Here is a 21,203-nt window from a genome sequence, read left to right on the forward strand (position 1 = left end):
GCGACCAAGCCCAAAGCGATCATCATTTGCGCACACTGGGAGAAACTGGGCGGCTTTAATTGGGCTGAGGTCCCGTCCTATATTCGGATAGAAATGATCAATCAAACTTCCTTTAGAGCATTGAAAATGAAACATACCTGAGATCATTATTTCGCAATGCAAGATCGCAAATTGAGTTGCCCATCCGTTGTATGCTCAGGTTCAGTTTTCAGTGTATGTCAAACAAATGTTGTGTCGTGGGTGTTGCCAAACGATTCAGCCGCTGTTATTGTTGTTCGTGGCGCTGTTAATGGGCATGCGTGGGAAATTCTGGGACCGACAATACCCTGGAATTGTTTCTCTGTTTGATCGCACGTGGAAGTTTAATTACCCAATTATTGACCCGCAAACAAAGCGATTTTCCGCCGAAAAGCGTAGGAAAATTTCGAAAAACCAAAAGTTTTTTATTGGTTCCTTGCGAACTTTTTCGATCGAAATTGTGATTTATTTATAATGGCGAACATTTAAAATTAAATTCGTTTAAAAATAGCCCGACCGAATCGGTAAAATAAGCTGAAAAGTCGATTTATGACGGGATTCCTTCGCAACCATGCCAGCCATTAGGGCCAATTTGTAAACGGCAACTAATTTGGCCCACAAACAAACAGCGAATAAAATTAAGGTGGGCCAAATAAGCCAATGGGATTAATTGTGATTGCAAGGCTGATGTTGTAAGGCAATTAGATTGATTTTATTATTCGATTAGCTTAAAATTCGTATGGCCTACAAGTACAAGAGTCAGAGTTGAAGTTGAAAATCGATTAGATATCGTTGTGCGCTATGCTCGTTACTCTAGTTTGTCTAAGGACTACATATCACATATCCGGATATTATCTGTATTCTATTTAGATGCTAGTAAAAACCTACACGCTACTTAACAAATAAAAATCAATTGGATGGGAAGCATAGTTCCCTGAAAAAGGTACTTCTAGTATTAGATCCGTGTAAAATTGTGTCCTGTTGTGAGGAAGTATTTGGGTTTCTAGGCGATCTCTAGTCTTAAAGCGCTTGAAGCTTGAAAAGCAATTTGCATTTACCATTTGATGATGTTTTGCAATATTATCACAAACTGTTCCTACATATAGCCTAGACTTGCATGTAACGATAGTTGGCAGTGGAACCGCTGCGGTATTGGCCCTCGCTTAGCTTCACGTACTGCCCCAGGAAGTTGAGCACGATGCTGCTGCGGCACACATTGTGCAGGCAGCCCAGCAGATGGGGCGTCAGGATGGTGGTCAATATGTAGGCCAGCTGGGGCATCCTGTCCGTGTGGCCCAGTGGGCACAGCCAGTAGCCCCGCCGCACGGCGTCCCTGGTGTGGTGTGTGATGAAGGCACAGAGTAGGGATCCCAGCATAAGACTGGTCCGGAAGTAGTTCAAACAGGCGGTGCACACGTAGAACAGCAGCAGCACCACTATAATGCTGGAGCAGTGGAGGAAGGGCCGCTTGGACAGATTGGTGGCATCCTGCGGGCGAGTAACAGAGACTTGGTTAGTGTGTGTTTCGCCTGATTGTTGCAACTCACCTCCAGATACAGGGAACGGGCCTCCACAAAGTGGTCCAAGTCAATGAACGATGACACAACGAAGCAGGTGAAAATCAATATCCAGCCGAACAACTGCGAGGTGCGCTCGTAGAATTGTGTGGCGAACGTGATGCCCGTGAGTGCTCCAATGGCCGCATGGGTGGCATTGTCGGCCAGGGCCTTCAGCAGTGGATGCTGGGTCAGCTCCACGAAGTTGTCCCCCAGCAGACACGTAATGGTCACCAAGGTTGTTAGCACAATTCGCATATAGACCATTGTGTGGCAGTGGGGCATCGATTTCTGGAAGTCTGCTCTACTTTTCCGGCTGGCGAGGCTCTGTTTTCCGGCAATTGGACGGATTCACTTGGTTTCCCGGCTGCACTTACTCCTCCTGCAGTTGCTGCTCCACGTAATCTTCACTGCAGTAATGGCCACGTACTGCTGGCATCTTGTTTACCCGCAATTCATGGTATTCCCGGCGATTTGCGAGGATATTTGTTATGGATGTGCACCCATAAAAATATCTAACAATATTTGCTCGAGTGAATAAATACTTATCGATATCGCTCTGCGACCTCTCTATCGATATTTCTTACATTGAGCAAATATACTGCAAGCCGTTACAAAATACCGCACAAAGGAAACTCAAAATATCCGCATTTCATCATAAAATCTAAATGTTTCTGGCGCAATTCTCTATAATTCTGCATTCAAATTTAAAAAACTATTTTTTTTTAATTTTTTTGTTGTTTTTCTGATGTATGATGTTGGTGAAATTCGAAAAACTTAAAAAATGTCCTAAGGCTGAAGTTCTATAATCCATAACTCAACTTATCTTAATCGGATTTTCAAGTGGCATACCTCTAAATGTTTCTGGCGCAATTCTCTACAAATCTGCACTCAAATTTAGAAATCTATTTTTTTTTAATTTTGTTGTAGTTTTCTGATGTATGATTTTAGTGAAATTCAAAAAACTTAAAAAATGTCCTAAGGCTGAAGTTCTATACTCCATAACTCAACTTATCTTAATCGGGTTTTCAAGTGGCATACCTCTAAATGTTTCTGGCGCAATTCTCTACAAAACTGCATTCAAATTTAAAAATTTTTTTTTTTTTAATTTTTTTGTAGTTTTCTGATGTATGATTTTAGTGAAATTCGAAAAACTTAAAAAATGTCCTAAGGCTGAAGTTCTATACTCCATAACTCAACTTATCTTAATCGGATTTTCAAGTGGCATACCTCTAAATGTTTCTGGCGCAATTCTCTACAAATCTGCATTCAAATTAAAAAAAAAATTTTTTTTTAATTTTTTTGTTGTTTTTCTGATGTATGATGTTGGTGAAATTCGAAAAACTTAAAAAATGTCCTAAGGCTGAAGTTCTATACTCCATAACTCAACTTATCTTAATCGGATTTTCAAGTGGCATACCTCTAAATGTTTCTGGCGCAATTCTCTACAAATCTGCACTCAAATTTAGAAATCTATTTTTTTTTAATTTTGTTGTAGTTTTCTGATGTATGATTTTAGTGAAATTCAAAAAACTTAAAAAATGTCCTAAGGCTGAAGTTCTATACTCCATAACTCAACTTATCTCAATCGGGTTTTCAAGTGGCATACCTCTAAATGTTTCTGGCGCAATTCTCTACAAATCTGCATTCAAATTAAAAAAAATTTTTTTTTTTAATTTTTTTGTAGTTTTCTGATGTATGATTTTAGTGAAATTCAAAAAACTAAAAAAATGTCCTAAGGCTGAAGTTCTATACTCCATAACTCAACTTATCTTAATCGGATTTTCAAGTGGCATACCTCTAAATGTTTCTGGCGCAATTTTCTACAGATCTGCATTCAAATTTAAAAATTTATTATTTTTTAATTTTTTTGTAGTTTTCTGATGTATGATTTTAGTGAAATTCAAAAAACTTAAAAAATGTCCTAAGGCTGAAGTTCTATACTCCATAACTCAACTTATCTTAATCGGATTTTCAAGTGGCATACCTCTAAATGTTTCTGGCGCAATTCTCTACAAATCTGCATTCAAATTTAAAAAATTTTTTTTTTTTTAATTTTTTGTAGTTTTCTGATGTATGATTTTAGTGAAATTCAGAAAACTAAAAAAATGTCCTAAGGCTGAAGTTCTATACTCCATAACTCAACTTATCTTAATCGGATTTTCAAGTGGCATACCTCTAAATGTTTCTGGCGCAATTTTCTACAGATCTGCATTCAAATTTAAAAATTTATTATTTTTTAAATTTTTTGTTGTTTTTCTGATGTAAGATGTTGGTGCAATTCGAAAAACTTAAAAAATATCCTAAGGCTGAAGTTCTATACTCCATAACTCAACTTATCTTAATCGGTTTTTCAAGTGGCATACCTCTAAATGTTTCTGGCGCAACTCTCTACAAATCTGCATTCAAATTTAAAAAATTTTTTTTTTTTAAATTTTTTGTAGTTTTCTGATGTATGATTTTAGTGAAATTCAGAAAACTAAAAAAATGTCCTAAGGCTGAAGTTTTATACTCCATAACTCAACTTATCTTAATCGGATTTTCAAGTGGCATACCTCTAAATGTTTCTGGCGCAATTTTCTACAGATCTGCCTTCAAATTTAAAAATCTATTTTTTTTAAATTTTTTTGTTGTTTTTCTGATGTATGATGTTGGTGAAATTCGAAAAACTTAAAATATGACCTAAGGCTGAAGTTCTATACTCCATAACTCAACTTATCTTAATCGGATTTTCAAGTGGCATACCTCTAAATGTTTCTGGCGCAATTCTCTACAAATCTGCATTCAAATTTAAAAAATTTTTTTTTTTAAATTTTTTTGTTGTTTTTCTGATGTATGATGTTGGTGAAATTCAAAAAACTTAAAATATGACCTAAGGCTGAAGTTCTATACTCCATAACTCAACTTATCTTAATCGGATTTTCAAGTGGCATACCTCTAAATGTTTCTGGCGCAATTCTCTACAAATCTGCATTCAAATTTAAAAAATTTTTTTTTTAAATTTTTTTGTTGTTTTTCTGATGTATGATGTTGGTGAAATTCGACAAACTTAAAAAATGTCCTAAGTCTGCAGTTCTATACTCCATAACTCAACTTATCTTAATCGGATTTTCAAGTGGCATACCTCTAAATGATTCTGGCGCAATTCTCTACAAATCTGCATTCAAATTAAAAAATTTTTTTTTTTTAAATTTTTTTGTAGTTTTCTGATGTATGATGGTGAAATTCAAAAAACTTAAAAAATGTCCTAAGGCTGAAGTTCTATACTCCATAACTCAACTTATCTTAATCGGATTTTCAAGTGGCATACCTCTAAATGATTCTGGCGCAATTCTCTACAAATCTGCATTCAAATTAAAAAATTTTTTTTTTTTTAATTTTTTTGTAGTTTTCTGATGTATGATGTTGGTGAAATTCAAAAAACTCAAAAAATGTCCTAAGGCTGAAGTTCTATACTCCATAACTCAACTTATCTTAATCGGATTTTCAAGTGGCATATCTCTAAATGTTTCTGGCGCAATTCTCTACAAATCTGCATTCAAATTTAAAAATCTATTTTTTTTTAATTTTTTTGTTGTTTTTCTGATGTATGATGTTGGTGAAATTCGAAAAACTTAAAAAATGTCCTAAGGCTGAAGTTCTATACTCCATAACTCAACTTATCTTAATCGGATTTTCAAGTGGCATATCTCTAAATGTTTCTGGCGCAATTCTCTACAAATCTGCATTCAAATTTAAAAATCTATTTTTTTTTTAATTTTTTTTGTTGTTTTTCTGATGTATGATGTTGGTGAAATTCGAAAAACTTAAAAAATGTCCTAAGGCTGAAGTTCTATACTCCATAACTCAACTTATCTTAATCGGATTTTCAAGTGGCATACCTCTAAATGTTTCTGGCGCAATTCTCTACAAATCTGCATTCAAATTAAAAAATTTTTTTTTTTAAATTTTTTTGTTGTTTTTCTGATGTATGATGTTGGTGAAATTCAAAAAACTTAAAAAATGTCCTAAGGCTGAAGTTCTATACTCCATAACTCAACTTATATTAATCGGATTTTCAAGTGGCATACCTCTAAATGTTTCTGGCGCAATTCTCTACAAAACTGCATTCAAATTTAAAAATTTTTTTTTTTTAATTTTTTTGTAGTTTTCTGATGTATGATTTTAGTGAAATTCGAAAAACTTAAAAAATGTCCTAAGGCTGAAGTTCTATACTCCATAACTCAACTTATCTTAATCGGATTTTCAAGTGGCATACCTCTAAATGTTTCTGGCGCAATTCTCTACAAATCTGCATTCAAATTAAAAAAAAAATTTTTTTTTAATTTTTTTGTTGTTTTTCTGATGTATGATGTTGGTGAAATTTGAAAAACTTAAAAAATGTCCTAAGGCTGAAGTTCTATACTCCATAACTCAACTTATCTTAATCGGGTTTTCAAGTGGCATACCTCTAAATATTTCTGGCGCAATTCTCTACAAATCTGCACTCAAATTTAGAAATCTATTTTTTTTTAATTTTGTTGTAGTTTTCTGATGTATGATTTTAGTGAAATTCAAAAAACTTAAAAAATGTCCTAAGGCTGAAGTTCTATACTCCATAACTCAACTTATCTTAATCGGGTTTTCAAGTGGCATACCTCTAAATGTTTCTGGCGCAATTCTCTACAAATCTGCATTCAAATTTAAAAAAATTTTTTTTTTTAATTTTTTTGTAGTTTTCTGATGTATGATTTTAGTGAAATTCAAAAAACTAAAAAAATGTCCTAAGGCTGAAGTTCTATACTCCATAACTCAACTTATCTTAATCGGATTTTCAAGTGGCATACCTCTAAATGTTTCTGGCGGAATTCTCTACAAATCTGCATTCAAATTAAAAAAAATTTTTTTTTTTAATTTTTTTGTTGTTTTTCTGATGTATGATGATGGTGAAATTCAAAAAACTTAAAAAATGTCCTAAGGCTGAAGTTCTATACTCCATAACTCAACTTATCTTAATCGGATTTTCAAGTGGCATACCTCTAAATGATTCTGGCGCAATTCTCTACAAATCTGCATTCAAATTTAAAAAATTTTTTTTTTTAATTTTTTTGTTGTTTTTCTGATGTATGATGTTGGTGAAATTCGACAAACTTAAAAAATGTCCTAAGTCTGCAGTTCTATACTCCATAACTCAACTTATCTTAATCGGATTTTCAAGTGGCATACCTCTAAATGATTCTGGCGCAATTCTCTACAAATCTGCATTCAAATTAAAAAATTTTTTTTTTTTAAATTTTTTTGTAGTTTTCTGATGTATGATGGTGAAATTCAAAAAACTTAAAAAATGTCCTAAGGCTGAAGTTCTATACTCCATAACTCAACTTATCTTAATCGGATTTTCAAGTGGCATACCTCTAAATGATTCTGGCGCAATTCTCTACAAATCTGCATTCAAATTAAAAAATTTTTTTTTTTTTAATTTTTTTGTAGTTTTCTGATGTATGATGTTGGTGAAATTCAAAAAACTCAAAAAATGTCCTAAGGCTGAAGTTCTATACTCCATAACTCAACTTATCTTAATCGGATTTTCAAGTGGCATATCTCTAAATGTTTCTGGCGCAATTCTCTACAAATCTGCATTCAAATTTAAAAATCTATTTTTTTTTTAATTTTTTTGTTGTTTTTCTGATGTATGATGTTGGTGAAATTCGAAAAACTTAAAAAATGTCCTAAGGCTGAAGTTCTATACTCCATAACTCAACTTATCTTAATCGGATTTTCAAGTGGCATATCTCTAAATGTTTCTGGCGCAATTCTCTACAAATCTGCATTCAAATTTAAAAATCTATTTTTTTTTTAATTTTTTTTGTTGTTTTTCTGATGTATGATGTTGGTGAAATTCGAAAAACTTAAAAAATGTCCTAAGGCTGAAGTTCTATACTCCATAACTCAACTTATCTTAATCGGATTTTCAAGTGGCATACCTCTAAATGTTTCTGGCGCAATTCTCTACAAATCTGCATTCAAATTAAAAAATTTTTTTTTTTAAATTTTTTTGTTGTTTTTCTGATGTATGATGTTGGTGAAATTCAAAAAACTTAAAAAATGTCCTAAGGCTGAAGTTCTATACTCCATAACTCAACTTATATTAATCGGATTTTCAAGTGGCATACCTCTAAATGTTTCTGGCGCAATTCTCTACAAAACTGCATTCAAATTTAAAAATTTTTTTTTTTTAATTTTTTTGTAGTTTTCTGATGTATGATTTTAGTGAAATTCGAAAAACTTAAAAAATGTCCTAAGGCTGAAGTTCTATACTCCATAACTCAACTTATCTTAATCGGATTTTCAAGTGGCATACCTCTAAATGTTTCTGGCGCAATTCTCTACAAATCTGCATTCAAATTAAAAAAAAAATTTTTTTTTAATTTTTTTGTTGTTTTTCTGATGTATGATGTTGGTGAAATTTGAAAAACTTAAAAAATGTCCTAAGGCTGAAGTTCTATACTCCATAACTCAACTTATCTTAATCGGGTTTTCAAGTGGCATACCTCTAAATATTTCTGGCGCAATTCTCTACAAATCTGCACTCAAATTTAGAAATCTATTTTTTTTTAATTTTGTTGTAGTTTTCTGATGTATGATTTTAGTGAAATTCAAAAAACTTAAAAAATGTCCTAAGGCTGAAGTTCTATACTCCATAACTCAACTTATCTTAATCGGGTTTTCAAGTGGCATACCTCTAAATGTTTCTGGCGCAATTCTCTACAAATCTGCATTCAAATTAAAAAAAATTTTTTTTTTTAATTTTTTTGTTGTTTTTCTGATGTATGATGTTGGTGAAATTCAAAAAACTTAAAAAATGTCCTAAGGCTGAAGTTCTATACTCCATAACTCAACTTATCTTAATCGGATTTTCAAGTGGCATACCTCTAAATGTTTCTGGCGCAATTCTCTACAAATCTGCATTCAAATTAAAAAAATTTTTTTTTTTTAATTTTTTTGTTGTTCTTCTGATGTATGATGTTGGTGAAATTCGACAAACTTAAAAAATGTCCTAAGGCTGCAGTTCTATACTCCATAACTCAACTTATCTTAATCGGATTTTCAAGTGGCATACCTCTAAATGTTTCTGGCGGAATTCTCTACAAATCTGCATTCAAATTTAAAAAAAAAAATTTTTTTAATTTTTTTGTAGTTTTCTGATGTATGATTTTAGTGAAATTCAAAAAACTTAAAAAATGTCCTAAGGCTGAAGTTCTATACTCCATAACTCAACTTATATTAATCGGATTTTCAAGTGGCATACCTCTAAATGTTTCTGGCGCAATTCTCTACAAATCTGCATTCAAATTAAAAAAAAAATTTTTTTTAAATTTTTTTGTTGTTTTCTGATGTATGATGGTGAAATTCAAAAAACTTAAAAAATGTCCTAAGGCTGAAGTTCTATACTCCATAACTCAACTTATCTTAATCGGATTTTCAAGTGGCATATCTCTAAATGTTTCTGGCGCAATTCTCTACAAATCTGCATTCAAATTAAAAAAAAATTTTTTTTTTAATTTTTTTGTTGTTTTTCTGATGTATGATGTTGGTGAAATTCGAAAAACTTAAAAAATGTCCTAAGGCTGAAGTTCTATACTCCATAACTCAACTTATCTTAATCGGATTTTCAAGTGGCACACCTCTAAATGTTTCTGGCGGAATTCTCTACAAATCTGCATTCAAATTAAAAAAAAATTTTTTTTTTAATTTTTTTGTTGTTTTTCTGATGTATGATGTTGGTGAAATTCAAAAAACTTAAAAAATGTCCTAAGGCTGAAGTTCTATACTCCATAACTCAACTTATCTTAATCGGATTTTCAAGTGGCATACCTCTAAATGTTTCTGGCGCAATTGTCTACAAATCTGCATTCAAATTAAAAAAATTTTTTTTTTTTAATTTTTTTGTTGTTCTTCTGATGTATGATGTTGGTGAAATTCGACAAACTTAAAAAATGTCCTAAGGCTGCAGTTCTATACTCCATAACTCAACTTATCTTAATCGGATTTTCAAGTGGCATACCTCTAAATGTTTCTGGCGCAATTCTCTACAAATCTGCATTCAAATTAAAAAATTTTTTTTTTTTAAATTTTTTGTTGTTTTTCTGATGTATGATGTTGGTGAAATTCGAAAAACTTAAAAAATGTCCTAAGGCTGAAGTTCTATACTCCATAACTCAACTTATCTTAATCGGATTTTCAAGTGGCATACCTCTAAATGTTTCTGGCGCAATTCTCTACAAATCTGCATTCAAATTAAAAAAATTTTTTTTTTTTAATTTTTTTGTTGTTCTTCTGATGTATGATGTTGGTGAAATTCGACAAACTTAAAAAATGTCCTAAGGCTGCAGTTCTATACTCCATAACTCAACTTATCTTAATCGGATTTTCAAGTGGCATACCTCTAAATGTTTCTGGCGGAATTCTCTACAAATCTGCATTCAAATTTAAAAAAAAAAATTTTTTTAATTTTTTTGTAGTTTTCTGATGTATGATTTTAGTGAAATTCAAAAAACTTAAAAAATGTCCTAAGGCTGAAGTTCTATACTCCATAACTCAACTTATATTAATCGGATTTTCAAGTGGCATACCTCTAAATGTTTCTGGCGCAATTCTCTACAAATCTGCATTCAAATTAAAAAAATTTTTTTTTTTAAATTTTTTGTTGTTTTTCTGATGTATGATGTTGGTGAAATTCGAAAAACTTAAAAAATGTCCTAAGGCTGAAGTTCTATACTCCATAACTCAACTTATCTTAATCGGATTTTCAAGTGGCATACCTCTAAATGTTTCTGGCGGAATTCTCTACAAATCTGCATTCAAATTAAAAAAATTGTTTTTTTTTAATTTTTTTGTTGTTTTTCTGATGTATGATGTTGGTGAAATTCGACAAACTTAAAAAATGTCCTAAGGCTGCAGTTCTATACTCCATAACTCAACTTATCTTAATCGGATTTTCAAGTGGCATACCTCTAAATGTTTCTGGCGGAATTCTCTACAAATCTGCATTCAAATTAAAAAATTTTTTTTTTTTTAATTTTTTTGTTGTTTTTCTGATGTATGATGTTGGTGAAATTCAAAAAACTTAAAAAATGTCCTAAGGCTGAAGTTCTATACTCCATAACTCAACTTATCTTAATCGGATTTTCAAGTGGCATACCTCTAAATGTTTCTGGCGCAATTCTCTACAAATCTGCATTCAAATTTAAAAAAAATTTTTTTTTTTAAATTTTTTTGTTGTTTTTCTGATGTATGATTTTAGTGAAATTCAAAAAACTTAAAAAATGTCCTAAGGCTGAAGTTCTATACTCCATAACTCAACTTATCTTAATCGGATTTTCAAGTGGCATACCTCTAAATGTTTCTGGCGCAATTCTCTACAAATCTGCATTCAAATTAAAAAAAATTTTTTTTTTTAAATTTTTTGTAGTTTTCTGATGTATGATTTTAGTGAAATTCAAAAAACTTAAAAAATGTCCTAAGGCTGAAGTTCTATACTCCATAACTCAACTTATCTTAATCGGATTTTCAAGTGGCATACCTCTAAATGTTTCTGGCGCAATTCTCTACAAATCTGCATTCAAATTAAAAAAATTTTTTTTTTTTAATTTTTTTGTTGTTTTTCTGATGTATGATGTTGGTGAAATTCGAAAAACTTAAAAAATGTCCTAAGGCTGAAGTTCTATACTCCATAACTCAACTTATCTTAATCGGATTTTCAAGTGGCATACCTCTAAATGTTTCTGGCGCAATTCTCTACAAATCTGCATTCAAATTAAAAAAATTTTTTTTTTTTAATTTTTTTGTTGTTTTTCTGATGTATGATTTTAGTGAAATTCAAAAAACTTAAAAAATGTCCTAAGGCTGAAGTTCTATACTCCATAACTCAACTTATCTTAATCGGATTTTCAAGTGGCATACCTCTAAATGTTTCTGGCGCAATTCTCTACAAATCTGCATTCAAATTAAAAAAATTTTTTTTTTTTAATTTTTTTGTAGTTTTCTGATGTATGATTTTAGTGAAATTCAAAAAACTTAAAAAATGTCCTAAGGCTGAAGTTCTATACTCCATAACTCAACTTATCTTAATCGGATTTTCAAGTGGCATACCTCTAAATGTTTCTCTACAAATCTGCATTCAAATTTAAAATTTCTGCATTGTTGTTTTTGGGTGTTCCCTAACAAGGGGTTGCGTTTTATTTATAATTCATAATAATTTAAGCATATTCGTAGAATCAAAAACAAGCACTATAAACGTTAAAGGGATAGTATTTGCTCTTGATAGCTTGTCGGGCATGAGCAACACGCTCCCCATTGTGGTACGAGTCCAAAATGGCATGATCCTCAGCAGTCAGCTTGAAGTCGAAGACATTGAAGTTCTCCTCGATGCGCTTGGGGTTGGATGACTTGGGCAGCGGGATAGTTCCCAGCTCCATCTGCAATTTGTAATCATAATGAGAGATCCGGTCGAGCATTAGAACATTAATCCAAATCCCTACCACATATCGGATCAGCACTTGGGCAATGGACTTATTGTACTTGTCTGCGATGGTCTGAACCTTGCCATCGTACATGAAGCTGGGCGTCCTCAGCTGAGCATTGTGCCTGCCCAGTGGACTGAAGGCGGTCACCAGAATGCCATTCTTCTTGCACAGGGCAATCAGTTTTTTCTGGTCCAACGCGGGGTGGACCTCAATCTGCAGAAGGAACAATCAAAATTGAAAAACTTTCGGGAACTTCGTGTGATTCAGTTACCTGATTGTGGATGGGCTTGATTTTGCAGTTGGCCAACAGGCGCGTCAACTGCTCCTCGTTGAAGTTGGAAACTCCAATGCTTTTGGTGAGGCCCAGGTCTACCAACTTCTCCATGGCGCCCCAAGTGTCCAGGTAATCAATGTCCCTGTAGTTGAGGGTAAGTACACGTAGTAGAATCGAGATAACAGAAGGCGTATTTCACAATCAGATTCATATACTATTCAATTTACTCACACTAGTTCCACCTCTCCATTGGCATCTTTGGGTATCAGCTCGTTATCACCCCGATATTTGTAGGAGAAAGGCCAGTGAATCAGATAGAGGTCAACATAATCCAGGCCAATATTCTCCAAGGTCTTTCGGCAGGCGTATTCCACCCTCTCCGGCTCATGGAAGTTGCACCAGAGCTGCGGAAAAGTGTAACCACGCAAGGATTAGTTTATGATGCGCCCGCCATAGTCCCAGGTTAACTGACCTTGGTGGTGATGAATATGTCCTCCCGCTTGATGACGCCTTCGGCAATCTTCTTCCGAACCGCCACACCCACTTCGGCCTCATTTCCGTAGAAGTAGGCGGTGTCAATGTGCCGGTAGCCCACATCAATCGCATGGAGAACTGCCCGTTCGCAATCGCCTTCCGTCGACTGGAATTACAAGTCATCAATAACGTTAGCGCTTCTCGAAATGACGTTAACCCGGCGGCTGATAACCGACATTCCTGATCCCTATCTGCTATGATCATAGCACTCAATGTCATACCGCGAAGGTGCCCAGTCCGATTCCCTGGATTTGGGTGCCGTCGTTGTGCTTGAAGTAGTACTCCACTTTCCCGGTCATCTTCGCTGTTACAAAGTTGAACACCGAATGCCTGGGTAGATCGTTCCACCTCGGTTATAAGGTTTTTCGATGGGCCCACGGAACCTTCAAAAGACCTTTTCCATTTGCAGATAAAACACGGCCAAGCTGGCAAAGAAACTTGGAAATAGTTTCTAGCGTTGAAAGTAGGGCATATGCTAGTTGGCCTAACCAATATTTTGTGTGTAATAATTTTTGTTTTTAAAACGAGCAACTAAAAACATATTTACTCTAAATAAGTATCCAAAATCCCGTTTGGAAATGTGTGGGAACACTTTTGAAAAACATTTATCGATAGTTTGATAGTTGAGTGGCGCGCAAAGCTCATTTATTCAGTTAACTTTATCGCTAGTTTTGTTTATTTACTTATCACATGTGGGCTTGTTTATGTATTTTTCTTTTCTTGCTTTCATTTTTGCAATCTGCCTTGCAGTTGCGAATAAAGGCATTCGAACAAGCGAAATTGTATTAGTCCAAATGATCTTGATTAAATGGAATTTTCCATGCCAAGCCTGCTGCAAAAACTAGATGATCGAGCGAAAGCTCTCTCTCAGATCACTAAATGTTCAGCAGGGGTGTCCAAAAAGGGGTTGTCTTAATGGCGAATTGTATAATCGCAAAATTAATTTGTCTCGTAAATTAATTTAATTTGTTAAGTTAATTTGTCTTATGTGACTTGAAAGAAGGTGTAGAGTAATTGTACTATAAATATTGCACCTTAAAATAAATTTCGAACCCCCTTGGAAATATTTACCACAGCCTTGACCGCGAATAAAAATAGTTGAAGTGATAAGACGGAAATATAAGTATTTAGTATAACCACCTGTACCTAAAATTAAAAATGAAGCGATAATGTGTAAAAGAAATAAGGGTGTTTGTTGTACGAACTTGCCAAAACAAACATATCAAATAGATAATGAAATAACAGATCTCAAAAATAATTCTTGGCGTATATTTCAAAATATCAGGTTAACAACCACTTTAATATCTAACATTGCGCCACCCCTTCGGCTCAAAACTCGATGTTAAATGGATAGTTCTTGCTCTTGATGGCGTGGGTCATGGGGATCAGACGTTCCCCAGTGTGGTACGAATCCAAGACGGCATGATCCTCCGCATCCAGCTGGAAGTCGAAGACCTTGAAGTTCTCCTCGATGCGCTTGGGATTGGAGGACTTTGGCAGCGGGATAGTTCCAATCTCAATCTATTTCGGTAAGCAAATAATTAATAAGAGATTTTCTTGCTCATAAAACGAGTATCCTAATCCGTACCAGATATCGGAGCACCACTTGGGCGGTGGACTTCTTGTACTTGTCTCCAATGGCCTGCACCTTGGCATCGTAGATGTAGTTGGGCGTCTTCTCGGCAGGATTGGGTCGTCCCAGGGGACAGTAGGCGGTCACCACAATGTCATTCTTCTTGCACAGCGCAATCAATTTCTTCTGGTTCAGCGCGGGATGACACTCGATCTGGAAAATGGCTATTAGGCATACGAAACCTCAGACAAAACCACAATTGACGCACCTGATTGTGGATTGGCTTGATCTTGCAGTTGGCCAGCAAGCGAGTCAACTGCTCCGAGTTGAAATTGGATACGCCGATGCTCTTGGTCAGGCCCAGTTCCACAAGCTTCTCCATGGCGCGCCAGGTGTCCAGGTAATCGATATCGCTGTAATACCACAAATTCGACTCATTAGGACTCGGGCAAATACAAACTAAACACACCCACATTTGGCAAGTAATTGACTAGATTAAAAGCGATGGATGGAGTTGAACTTTGAAACAAACATGAATATAGTTATGTTACTCACTTGAGTTCCACCTCTCCCTTGGCGTCGGTGGGCATCATCTCGTTGTCGCCGCGATAGACGTAGGAGTAGGGCCAGTGCATCAGGTAGAGATCCACGTACTCCAGTCCAAAGTTCTGCAGAGTCTTGCGGCACGCGTACTCCACCCTCTCCGGCTCATGGAAGTGGCACCACAGCTAAGAGTTTGGATTTCCATTTCAGGATGATGGGCATTCCATGACAGCCTAGCCAGAACTCACCTTGGTGGTGATGTGGATGTCCTCCCGCTTGATGACGCCCTCGGCAATCTTCCGCTGGACGGCTGCACCCACTTCGTTCTCGTTCTCGTAGAAGTAGGCGGTGTCTATGTGCCGGTAGCCCACATCAATCGCATGCAGCGTGGCCCGCTCGCAGTCGCCACCAAGCGACTGAATAAGATCCGGTTTTAAAATGGGATAGTGGATATATGTGCCCAACTGATAACAATCGAAGGCGCGATCTTACCGTATAGGTGCCCAGTCCGAGGGACTGAATTTGGGTGCCGTTGTTGTGCTTCACGTACGGAACTTTGCTGGACATCTTGGCGGTTCCACAGTTGCTCGCTGACTGACCGAACCGACTATCTGACCACCTCCATGGGGCTCTCTCACAAAGTTCTGAGGAAAGCTCTGAGTCGTTCGAAAAGCTGGCCAATATTGGCGGGAAGAAATGGCCGAGCTACAGTAACGCATTTGAAACGCTTTTTTGAAATTTAAATATATGGTTTTGAAACAAGTAAGTGGTTTATTCTAACCTATATAAGCTGGTTGATTACATTTAAATTCAAATTTCATAGAGCCTTAAGGCAAAGTTAAAGTAGGTAATACCGGAAGTTTCTCTAGTAACTTCTGTGACTCTGGGGCAGAATGGAAGGGAATCTCGGGTAAACACCACACCTATTTATGCGACCAGTAAAAGCTCAGCCTGGGGTATTTTTGTGGGGCGCATGAGTGGAGCTTTTTGGGAGGACGGAACACTTTGGAAGCGGCACAACATCTGTTATTCAAAGGGGCACAATGTACCAGACCTTGCCACCGTCGCACAAGTGAAGGAATTTTCGAAGCGCCTGGTGAGCTCCCACCCGTGGAATAGTGGCAGTGTGCTGCAAGTCGAGAGGAAAATCACTCCATCGAGTGTCTGGTTTCTAAAAGTGTTACTGTGCTAATAAAGCAGGTCCCTAGTTCGTTATAGCTCGAAATCCTGTGCAGGATCGAAGTGAAGGTGCGCTGCAATCTATAAATACACCTTGGATACTGGCTAGACCAGGTCACGACAGAGCAACCATTTCCACTTGCTCCTGTGACCAAGTGCGTGTCGTCGCTGGCTCATTGGCTTCGCCTTGGTGTGGTCTAGTTTTCCGGATTGCTATGGAGGCGTAGAAGGTGACTGCCGTCGAGCCTTGGCTGAAAATTATTGTATCGTAATTTCAGTATACGCAGCACGCCGACCACTGCGCATGCCACAAAACCCGGACTCCAGCGCACACCCCCTGCAATCGGGGCCAGCAGAAAAGCTGAGGGGCAGAGAAAAGTGGGTGGAACAGCAGGTGACACCTGCAGCAACACCTGCCCATCGGGAGCCAAGGATCTGGCTATTTCGGAGCAACTATTATCCAATTCAGCGGCGCAAAACACAAACAGCCACCTAAGGAAACCAAAGTACCCATGTTATTAAGGGAAGCCAAGGATATCAAGCCAAAGAAATCAAAGAACCCATAAGACAAGGGAACCTAACATCCGAGAGAAACCAAGGAATACGAGGAATCCCAAGAATTTAAAAGGTATCTCGGAGGTATCTAAGGTATCGCGAAAAAACCCTAAGAAGCTAGAGTCTGAAAGCCGAAGGAACTGAACCAGGAATCCATAGTAAGCCCGAAGAGAGCGAACATGGCGGCTGTGGTACATGGATGCAGCAGTCCGCGACAGCGATCCTGCAATGGCAGCAGTTCGCCGGGTGGTCACCACGGCTCCACGCCCTCCGCCGCCTACCCGACCATGCCCAAGTACTCGAGGACCGCCAGTCAGACACTGTATGCCACCAGTCAGCAGATATTCGGAGGCGGTGGAGGCGGCATGGCAGATGCGAGCTACGCCTACGGAATGTCCTCCTCCGGCGGACAGCGACCCCTGTCCGCCTCCGCGCTGCCGGAAACGGCGGCGGCCAGCCGAAACTATTGGGGTCACCACAACGCCTTCTATCACACGGGCGGTAGGCACTACAGCAAGAGGAAGTCCGCCGTGGAGCTGCTGGCGGAGTCCAAGCCGTTCTACATAAAATCCGAGGCGGTTTTTGAGCGACTGCAGCAGGCGAGCTACCGCAATGGAGGGGTTAGCAACGGAGCTAGCGGGAAGAGGGGTCGTCGGCCGGAGGAGTCGCATGGCCACCACTATGACCTGGAGGACAGGCGGTACATGAGCCTCAATCTCAGTCGACAGCAGCAGGTGCAGCAGCAGGTGCAGCAGCAGGTGCAACAGCAGCAGCAACAGCAGCAGCAGCACCAGCAGCAGCAGCAGCAGTACCTGCACAACCACCATCCCCACCCACACCAGCACCACTCGCACTCCCGACACGCCCAGGGCCAAGGTCAAGGCCGAAACGGAGGCGCTGCCGTGAACAACAACCTCCTGCAGCACAAGCTGCGCATGCTGCTGGGTGCGGAGACGGGCAAGGAGCGCAACGGCGGCACCTTGAGGCGCCACGAGATGAGCGACGGCAGCGCGGAGCTGCTGCCCACGGACTACGGCGAGGAGGAGCTGGGCGGTCAGGCGGGCGCCCTGCGCATCCCGCCGCCGCTCTACATGCCCACCACTCACGGCTACGGGCGGGACGGCGAGGAACCACTCGTCCTCACCGAGAACTATCGACCCATCAGCCCGCCCGCCGAGTATGCTGCGAAGTCGGGCCAGGCGCACAACGACCGTTACAGGTGAGTTGGTTGGCTTATCCTCCTTATTGGGCAAACCAAAGTTAGTGAATGGGATGTGGGATTAGTGCTGCAAGGCCACAGTAGAGAATCATCCTTTGGCGGGGCCATCATTTAGCCGCTTGCCTGAAAGTATGCAACAAAATACGCGTAGTCCGAAAATTCCATTGACTCATTACTCCGAAAGTGTAGTTTAAGTATGCATTGCATACTCTTAAGCAAACAAACACATTTACCCGAATTTATGCATTGCATACTCTTAGGCACACATAAAAACACATTTACCCGAAGTTGCACTCAACTAATGGATACCCTACCTACCATTTACCAGATACAACTACCAGCGCTCGTACTCGCACTCCCACGAGGTTCCCAACACGGGGGAGGATCGCAGCGCTCCCTATCCCTCCGGCGACTTCAACATCAATAGCCACAAGTCGCTGCCGGATCTGCACACCCAGATAAGCCGACACTCGCCGCACAGCGAGATCCTGAGCTGCTGCAGCCGTGGCAACCGATCGATCAAGTCCGCCGGCGAGTCCTCGATAAACCGCGACTCCGGCGGCAGTTCCGGCCACTACACCCATCGCAGCGAGCCCTGCTACAAGAGAGAGCGGCAGCGGGAGGTGGCCGGCAGTGCGGCGCCGGCGAGCGGTACGATCAAGAACTGCTGCACCTTGGTGGCCGCCACTCGCCGGGACAGCGGCTCCTCCACCCAGCACAGCGCTAACTCCTACTGCGGCTATGTCACGCCCGCCGGCGACTATGCCGGAATGGGTGGTGGCCGGAATACGGAGTGCTTGGATTGCCGCTGCAAGCAGGACACCACAATGGGCTCGGACTATCTGCTGAACTTCACGCCCACTCCGGAGGTTCCAGAGGCCTTCCAGGATGACTACACCCCGACACCGCCGTCGCCCCGGCTCAAGACCCAGACGCCACGCTACTCGAGCTCCTCCAGCCAGCAGCTGCACACCAGTTCGCAGGGCTACACGAGCATCAATCACTCGCAGAGCTCCCTGGTCCAGAGCCCCGGATCGGCGCCATCCGTGGACGACATCAGTCCGCCGCCCATCCAGTTCAAGAGGCAGCGGTGCATCCGCTTTAAGAACAGGAATCGACTGCCAGTTCAAGGTAGGGAAGAAGTTAATTTAGGGGCACATGATCATCATTTGTTTATAATCTACCTGCAGAAATGGGAGGACCACCGGGATCTGGAGGTGGCCTCGTAGCCCCAGGATCGGGAGGAATGGGCACGGCCAGTGGTGTGCTGGCCGCCTACAAACAGCATCGCGGCAGCGCGGACCACGAAAACGTCTTCTTTCCCAAGGGCTTCTCCTCGGAGGTGTACCACAACAGTTTGGACATGGAGAGGGAGGCACTGAATGCCAGCATTTCGGAGCTGGAGAAGTTCTTCGATCGCCTGGGACTGAATGACGAGGCCTTCCACGAGATCTACAGCCAACCAAGGAGGCACCACTCGGAGACGGACGACGCCTCCGATGATTCCAGCACTGTTTTCTTCTCGGATGTGAGCACCGTGGACTCGATGAGATTGCCGGATAGCACGGAAACCCAGCCGCAGGCCACACAGGCGTACAGACCATCGGAGCCGCCGTCGATTGTCGAGCGGAATGCCAGGATCATCAAGTGGCTGTGCAACTGCAAGAAGATGCAGTGCACCTGAGAATCGCCGGGGCAGTGCAGCTGCGGATTCGGATTTGGATTCGGACGCTGAGCGCTCCACTGATTTATGGATTCCACACGACCACCCCGTTTAGCACACGACTGCGAATTAATGCAAAAAATACGAATCACTGATGGGTGGGTGAATCTTTGGGCTTGCGAGATCGCCATAAGGACGAAAAGTAATCTATCGAATGTTTGCTTTTCAATATAACGAATATAATTTCTTTTGGCTCAGCAGCGTTGGCCAGCACACTGATTGCATATCCCCTAAAAGATAAATAGTATATGCAATGGAATTTATAAAACTAATAGTCAGATTTAGTTTCAAGCAATATAACATTTTTTAATGGCACTTGTTTTCCTTGCAATGTTAGGAGCCGCAAGAAACAAAGGATTTAATACAAAGTACTCAAAAAAAGAATTAAGGCAAATATTTCCATACTATTAATATATGCAGAAAATATTTCAACTCATTTCTTGAACTTGCAAAAAACAAGAGAAAAATATAAACATATTTCAAATAGTAAAACCCATGAAAGGGCAAACAAATAGCTATGCCTGAACGACAATGATCCTGAGAAAAACCCACAATTTGAGTTAGTTTTTAAATGGAATATTGAATTCACAATCAAGCAAATTCGCAAGCATTACTCGGAGATTACTTTTGGCCCCTGTGCTTCATTACTCCAAAACAATCACCCACCTGTCCACAAAAACACTGCTCAAAAAGTCAAGTTAAGTCAGTTGAATGTTTCGAACATGATTAGCATGGTTAGCCTCACCTACCTGTACAATGGAACTAGGAATTACGAGCAGGAGTCTCGATTTTGGATGTGAGTTTCTCCTCTTTTAAGCTGCGACCGTTCTCGCGCAGATCAATTACACCATTGATATTTGTATTGCCAAGGGTAATGATATTGTCTTACTTATACTAATCAACTAGCAAGCGATCGTTCATATTACTCTTATACACAGCGGTATTATTAGACGAATTATTGTACAATTAGTTCTCGTAACTTATATATACTTACATATATACGACTAGTTGCCAAACCAGAAACACAAACAGTACACGAAACCACTAAAAACCACAAATTGAAATTGAAATGAACCTACCTATTTATGTAATTGTACATGGTTTGCATGGCGAATAAATAAAATATTTATGATTATCAAATTAATTGAAATATATATAGAAAATCAATGGACAAACAGTTGTTTTATTATTATTTTTAGAGTTTGTAGCTGCATGTAATTTAAGTACTTTTACACTCGCATTTGCTCACTATTATAGGGGAATTTTGAATTTGGCGGTAGGCGAAACGGGCAACAGAGCTGCCAGATCGTGAACAATTGTTTGTGCTGTTAACCGATTCGGCGTTGCCAGTCTATTGAATGCAGCTGTTTAGATTTTCGAAAAGTCAAAATTTATTTTCATTTGAAAAACAGGCGAGATAAGATTTATAACTGATGTTTCCGGCTTGCCATTTATAATTATAAGTTGCTGAATAATATATTTCTTTATTTAGGAACTGCGCCTCACCTGTATTGTTGCACTCCA

At 39.0% G+C, this 21,203-nt stretch overlaps 4 protein-coding genes across 4 annotated transcripts; 1 reads left to right on the forward strand and 3 right to left on the reverse strand.

The window, feature by feature from the left end:
• Positions 1 to 206: 206 nt before the first annotated feature.
• Positions 207 to 2,121, reverse strand: LOC6546410 (transmembrane protein 267). The gene is made up of 2 exons (XM_001971766.3): positions 1,566 to 2,121; positions 207 to 1,506 (listed from the first exon to the last, which is right to left on the reverse strand). The coding sequence occupies exons 1-2, from the start codon at positions 1,857 to 1,859 to the stop codon at positions 1,126 to 1,128; spliced, it is 675 nt and encodes a 224-aa protein (XP_001971802.3). The 5' UTR covers positions 1,860 to 2,121; the 3' UTR covers positions 207 to 1,125.
• A 9,641-nt stretch (positions 2,122 to 11,762) lies between these two features.
• Positions 11,763 to 13,212, reverse strand: LOC6546411 (aldose reductase). The gene is made up of 6 exons (XM_001971767.3): positions 13,109 to 13,212; positions 12,826 to 12,993; positions 12,585 to 12,757; positions 12,351 to 12,495; positions 12,095 to 12,292; positions 11,763 to 12,031 (listed from the first exon to the last, which is right to left on the reverse strand). Exons 1-6 carry the CDS (start codon positions 13,184 to 13,186, stop codon positions 11,831 to 11,833), a joined length of 963 nt encoding a protein of 320 aa, XP_001971803.1. The 5' UTR covers positions 13,187 to 13,212; the 3' UTR covers positions 11,763 to 11,830.
• Positions 13,213 to 14,133: 921 nt separating this feature from the next.
• Positions 14,134 to 15,628, reverse strand: LOC6546412 (aldose reductase). The gene is made up of 6 exons (XM_001971768.3): positions 15,496 to 15,628; positions 15,252 to 15,419; positions 15,016 to 15,188; positions 14,729 to 14,873; positions 14,476 to 14,673; positions 14,134 to 14,408 (listed from the first exon to the last, which is right to left on the reverse strand). The coding sequence occupies exons 1-6, from the start codon at positions 15,568 to 15,570 to the stop codon at positions 14,217 to 14,219; spliced, it is 951 nt and encodes a 316-aa protein (XP_001971804.1). The 5' UTR covers positions 15,571 to 15,628; the 3' UTR covers positions 14,134 to 14,216.
• A 377-nt stretch (positions 15,629 to 16,005) lies between these two features.
• LOC6546413 lies at positions 16,006 to 20,785 on the forward strand. The gene is made up of 3 exons (XM_026977699.1): positions 16,006 to 17,956; positions 18,285 to 19,087; positions 19,147 to 20,785. The coding sequence occupies exons 1-3, from the start codon at positions 16,917 to 16,919 to the stop codon at positions 19,638 to 19,640; spliced, it is 2,337 nt and encodes a 778-aa protein (XP_026833500.1). The 5' UTR covers positions 16,006 to 16,916; the 3' UTR covers positions 19,641 to 20,785.
• The last annotated feature ends 418 nt before the right edge of the window (positions 20,786 to 21,203 follow it).

The sequence above is a fragment of the Drosophila erecta genome, unplaced genomic scaffold (assembly GCF_003286155.1).
Source record: "Drosophila erecta strain 14021-0224.00,06,07 unplaced genomic scaffold, DereRS2 tig00000021-arrow-pilon, whole genome shotgun sequence".
NCBI classification, from domain to species: Eukaryota; Metazoa; Arthropoda; class Insecta; order Diptera; family Drosophilidae; genus Drosophila; species Drosophila erecta.

Coding starts and splice junctions, on each gene's coding strand:
- LOC6546410 (XM_001971766.3), bottom strand. CDS start 1,859: ATGCCCCACTGCCACACAATGGTCTATATGCGAATTGTGCTAACAACC. Junction 1,507..1,565: donor CCCGTTCCCTGTATCTGGAG/GTGAGTTGCAAC, acceptor ACTCGCCCGCAG/GATGCCACCAATCTGTCCAA.
- LOC6546412 (XM_001971768.3), bottom strand. CDS start 15,570: ATGTCCAGCAAAGTTCCGTACGTGAAGCACAACAACGGCACCCAAATT. Junction 15,420..15,495: donor TCGGACTGGGCACCTATACG/GTAAGATCGCGC, acceptor GATCTTATTCAG/TCGCTTGGTGGCGACTGCGA. Junction 14,674..14,728: donor TCAAGCCAATCCACAATCAG/GTGCGTCAATTG, acceptor GCCATTTTCCAG/ATCGAGTGTCATCCCGCGCT.
- LOC6546413 (XM_026977699.1), top strand. CDS start 16,917: ATGGCGGCTGTGGTACATGGATGCAGCAGTCCGCGACAGCGATCCTGC. Junction 17,957..18,284: donor GCGCACAACGACCGTTACAG/GTGAGTTGGTTG, acceptor ACCATTTACCAG/ATACAACTACCAGCGCTCGT. Junction 19,088..19,146: donor GAATCGACTGCCAGTTCAAG/GTAGGGAAGAAG, acceptor ATCTACCTGCAG/AAATGGGAGGACCACCGGGA.
- LOC6546411 (XM_001971767.3), bottom strand. CDS start 13,186: ATGACCGGGAAAGTGGAGTACTACTTCAAGCACAACGACGGCACCCAA. Junction 12,994..13,108: donor TCGGACTGGGCACCTTCGCG/GTATGACATTGA, acceptor TTGTAATTCCAG/TCGACGGAAGGCGATTGCGA. Junction 12,032..12,094: donor AAGTGCTGATCCGATATGTG/GTAGGGATTTGG, acceptor TACAAATTGCAG/ATGGAGCTGGGAACTATCCC.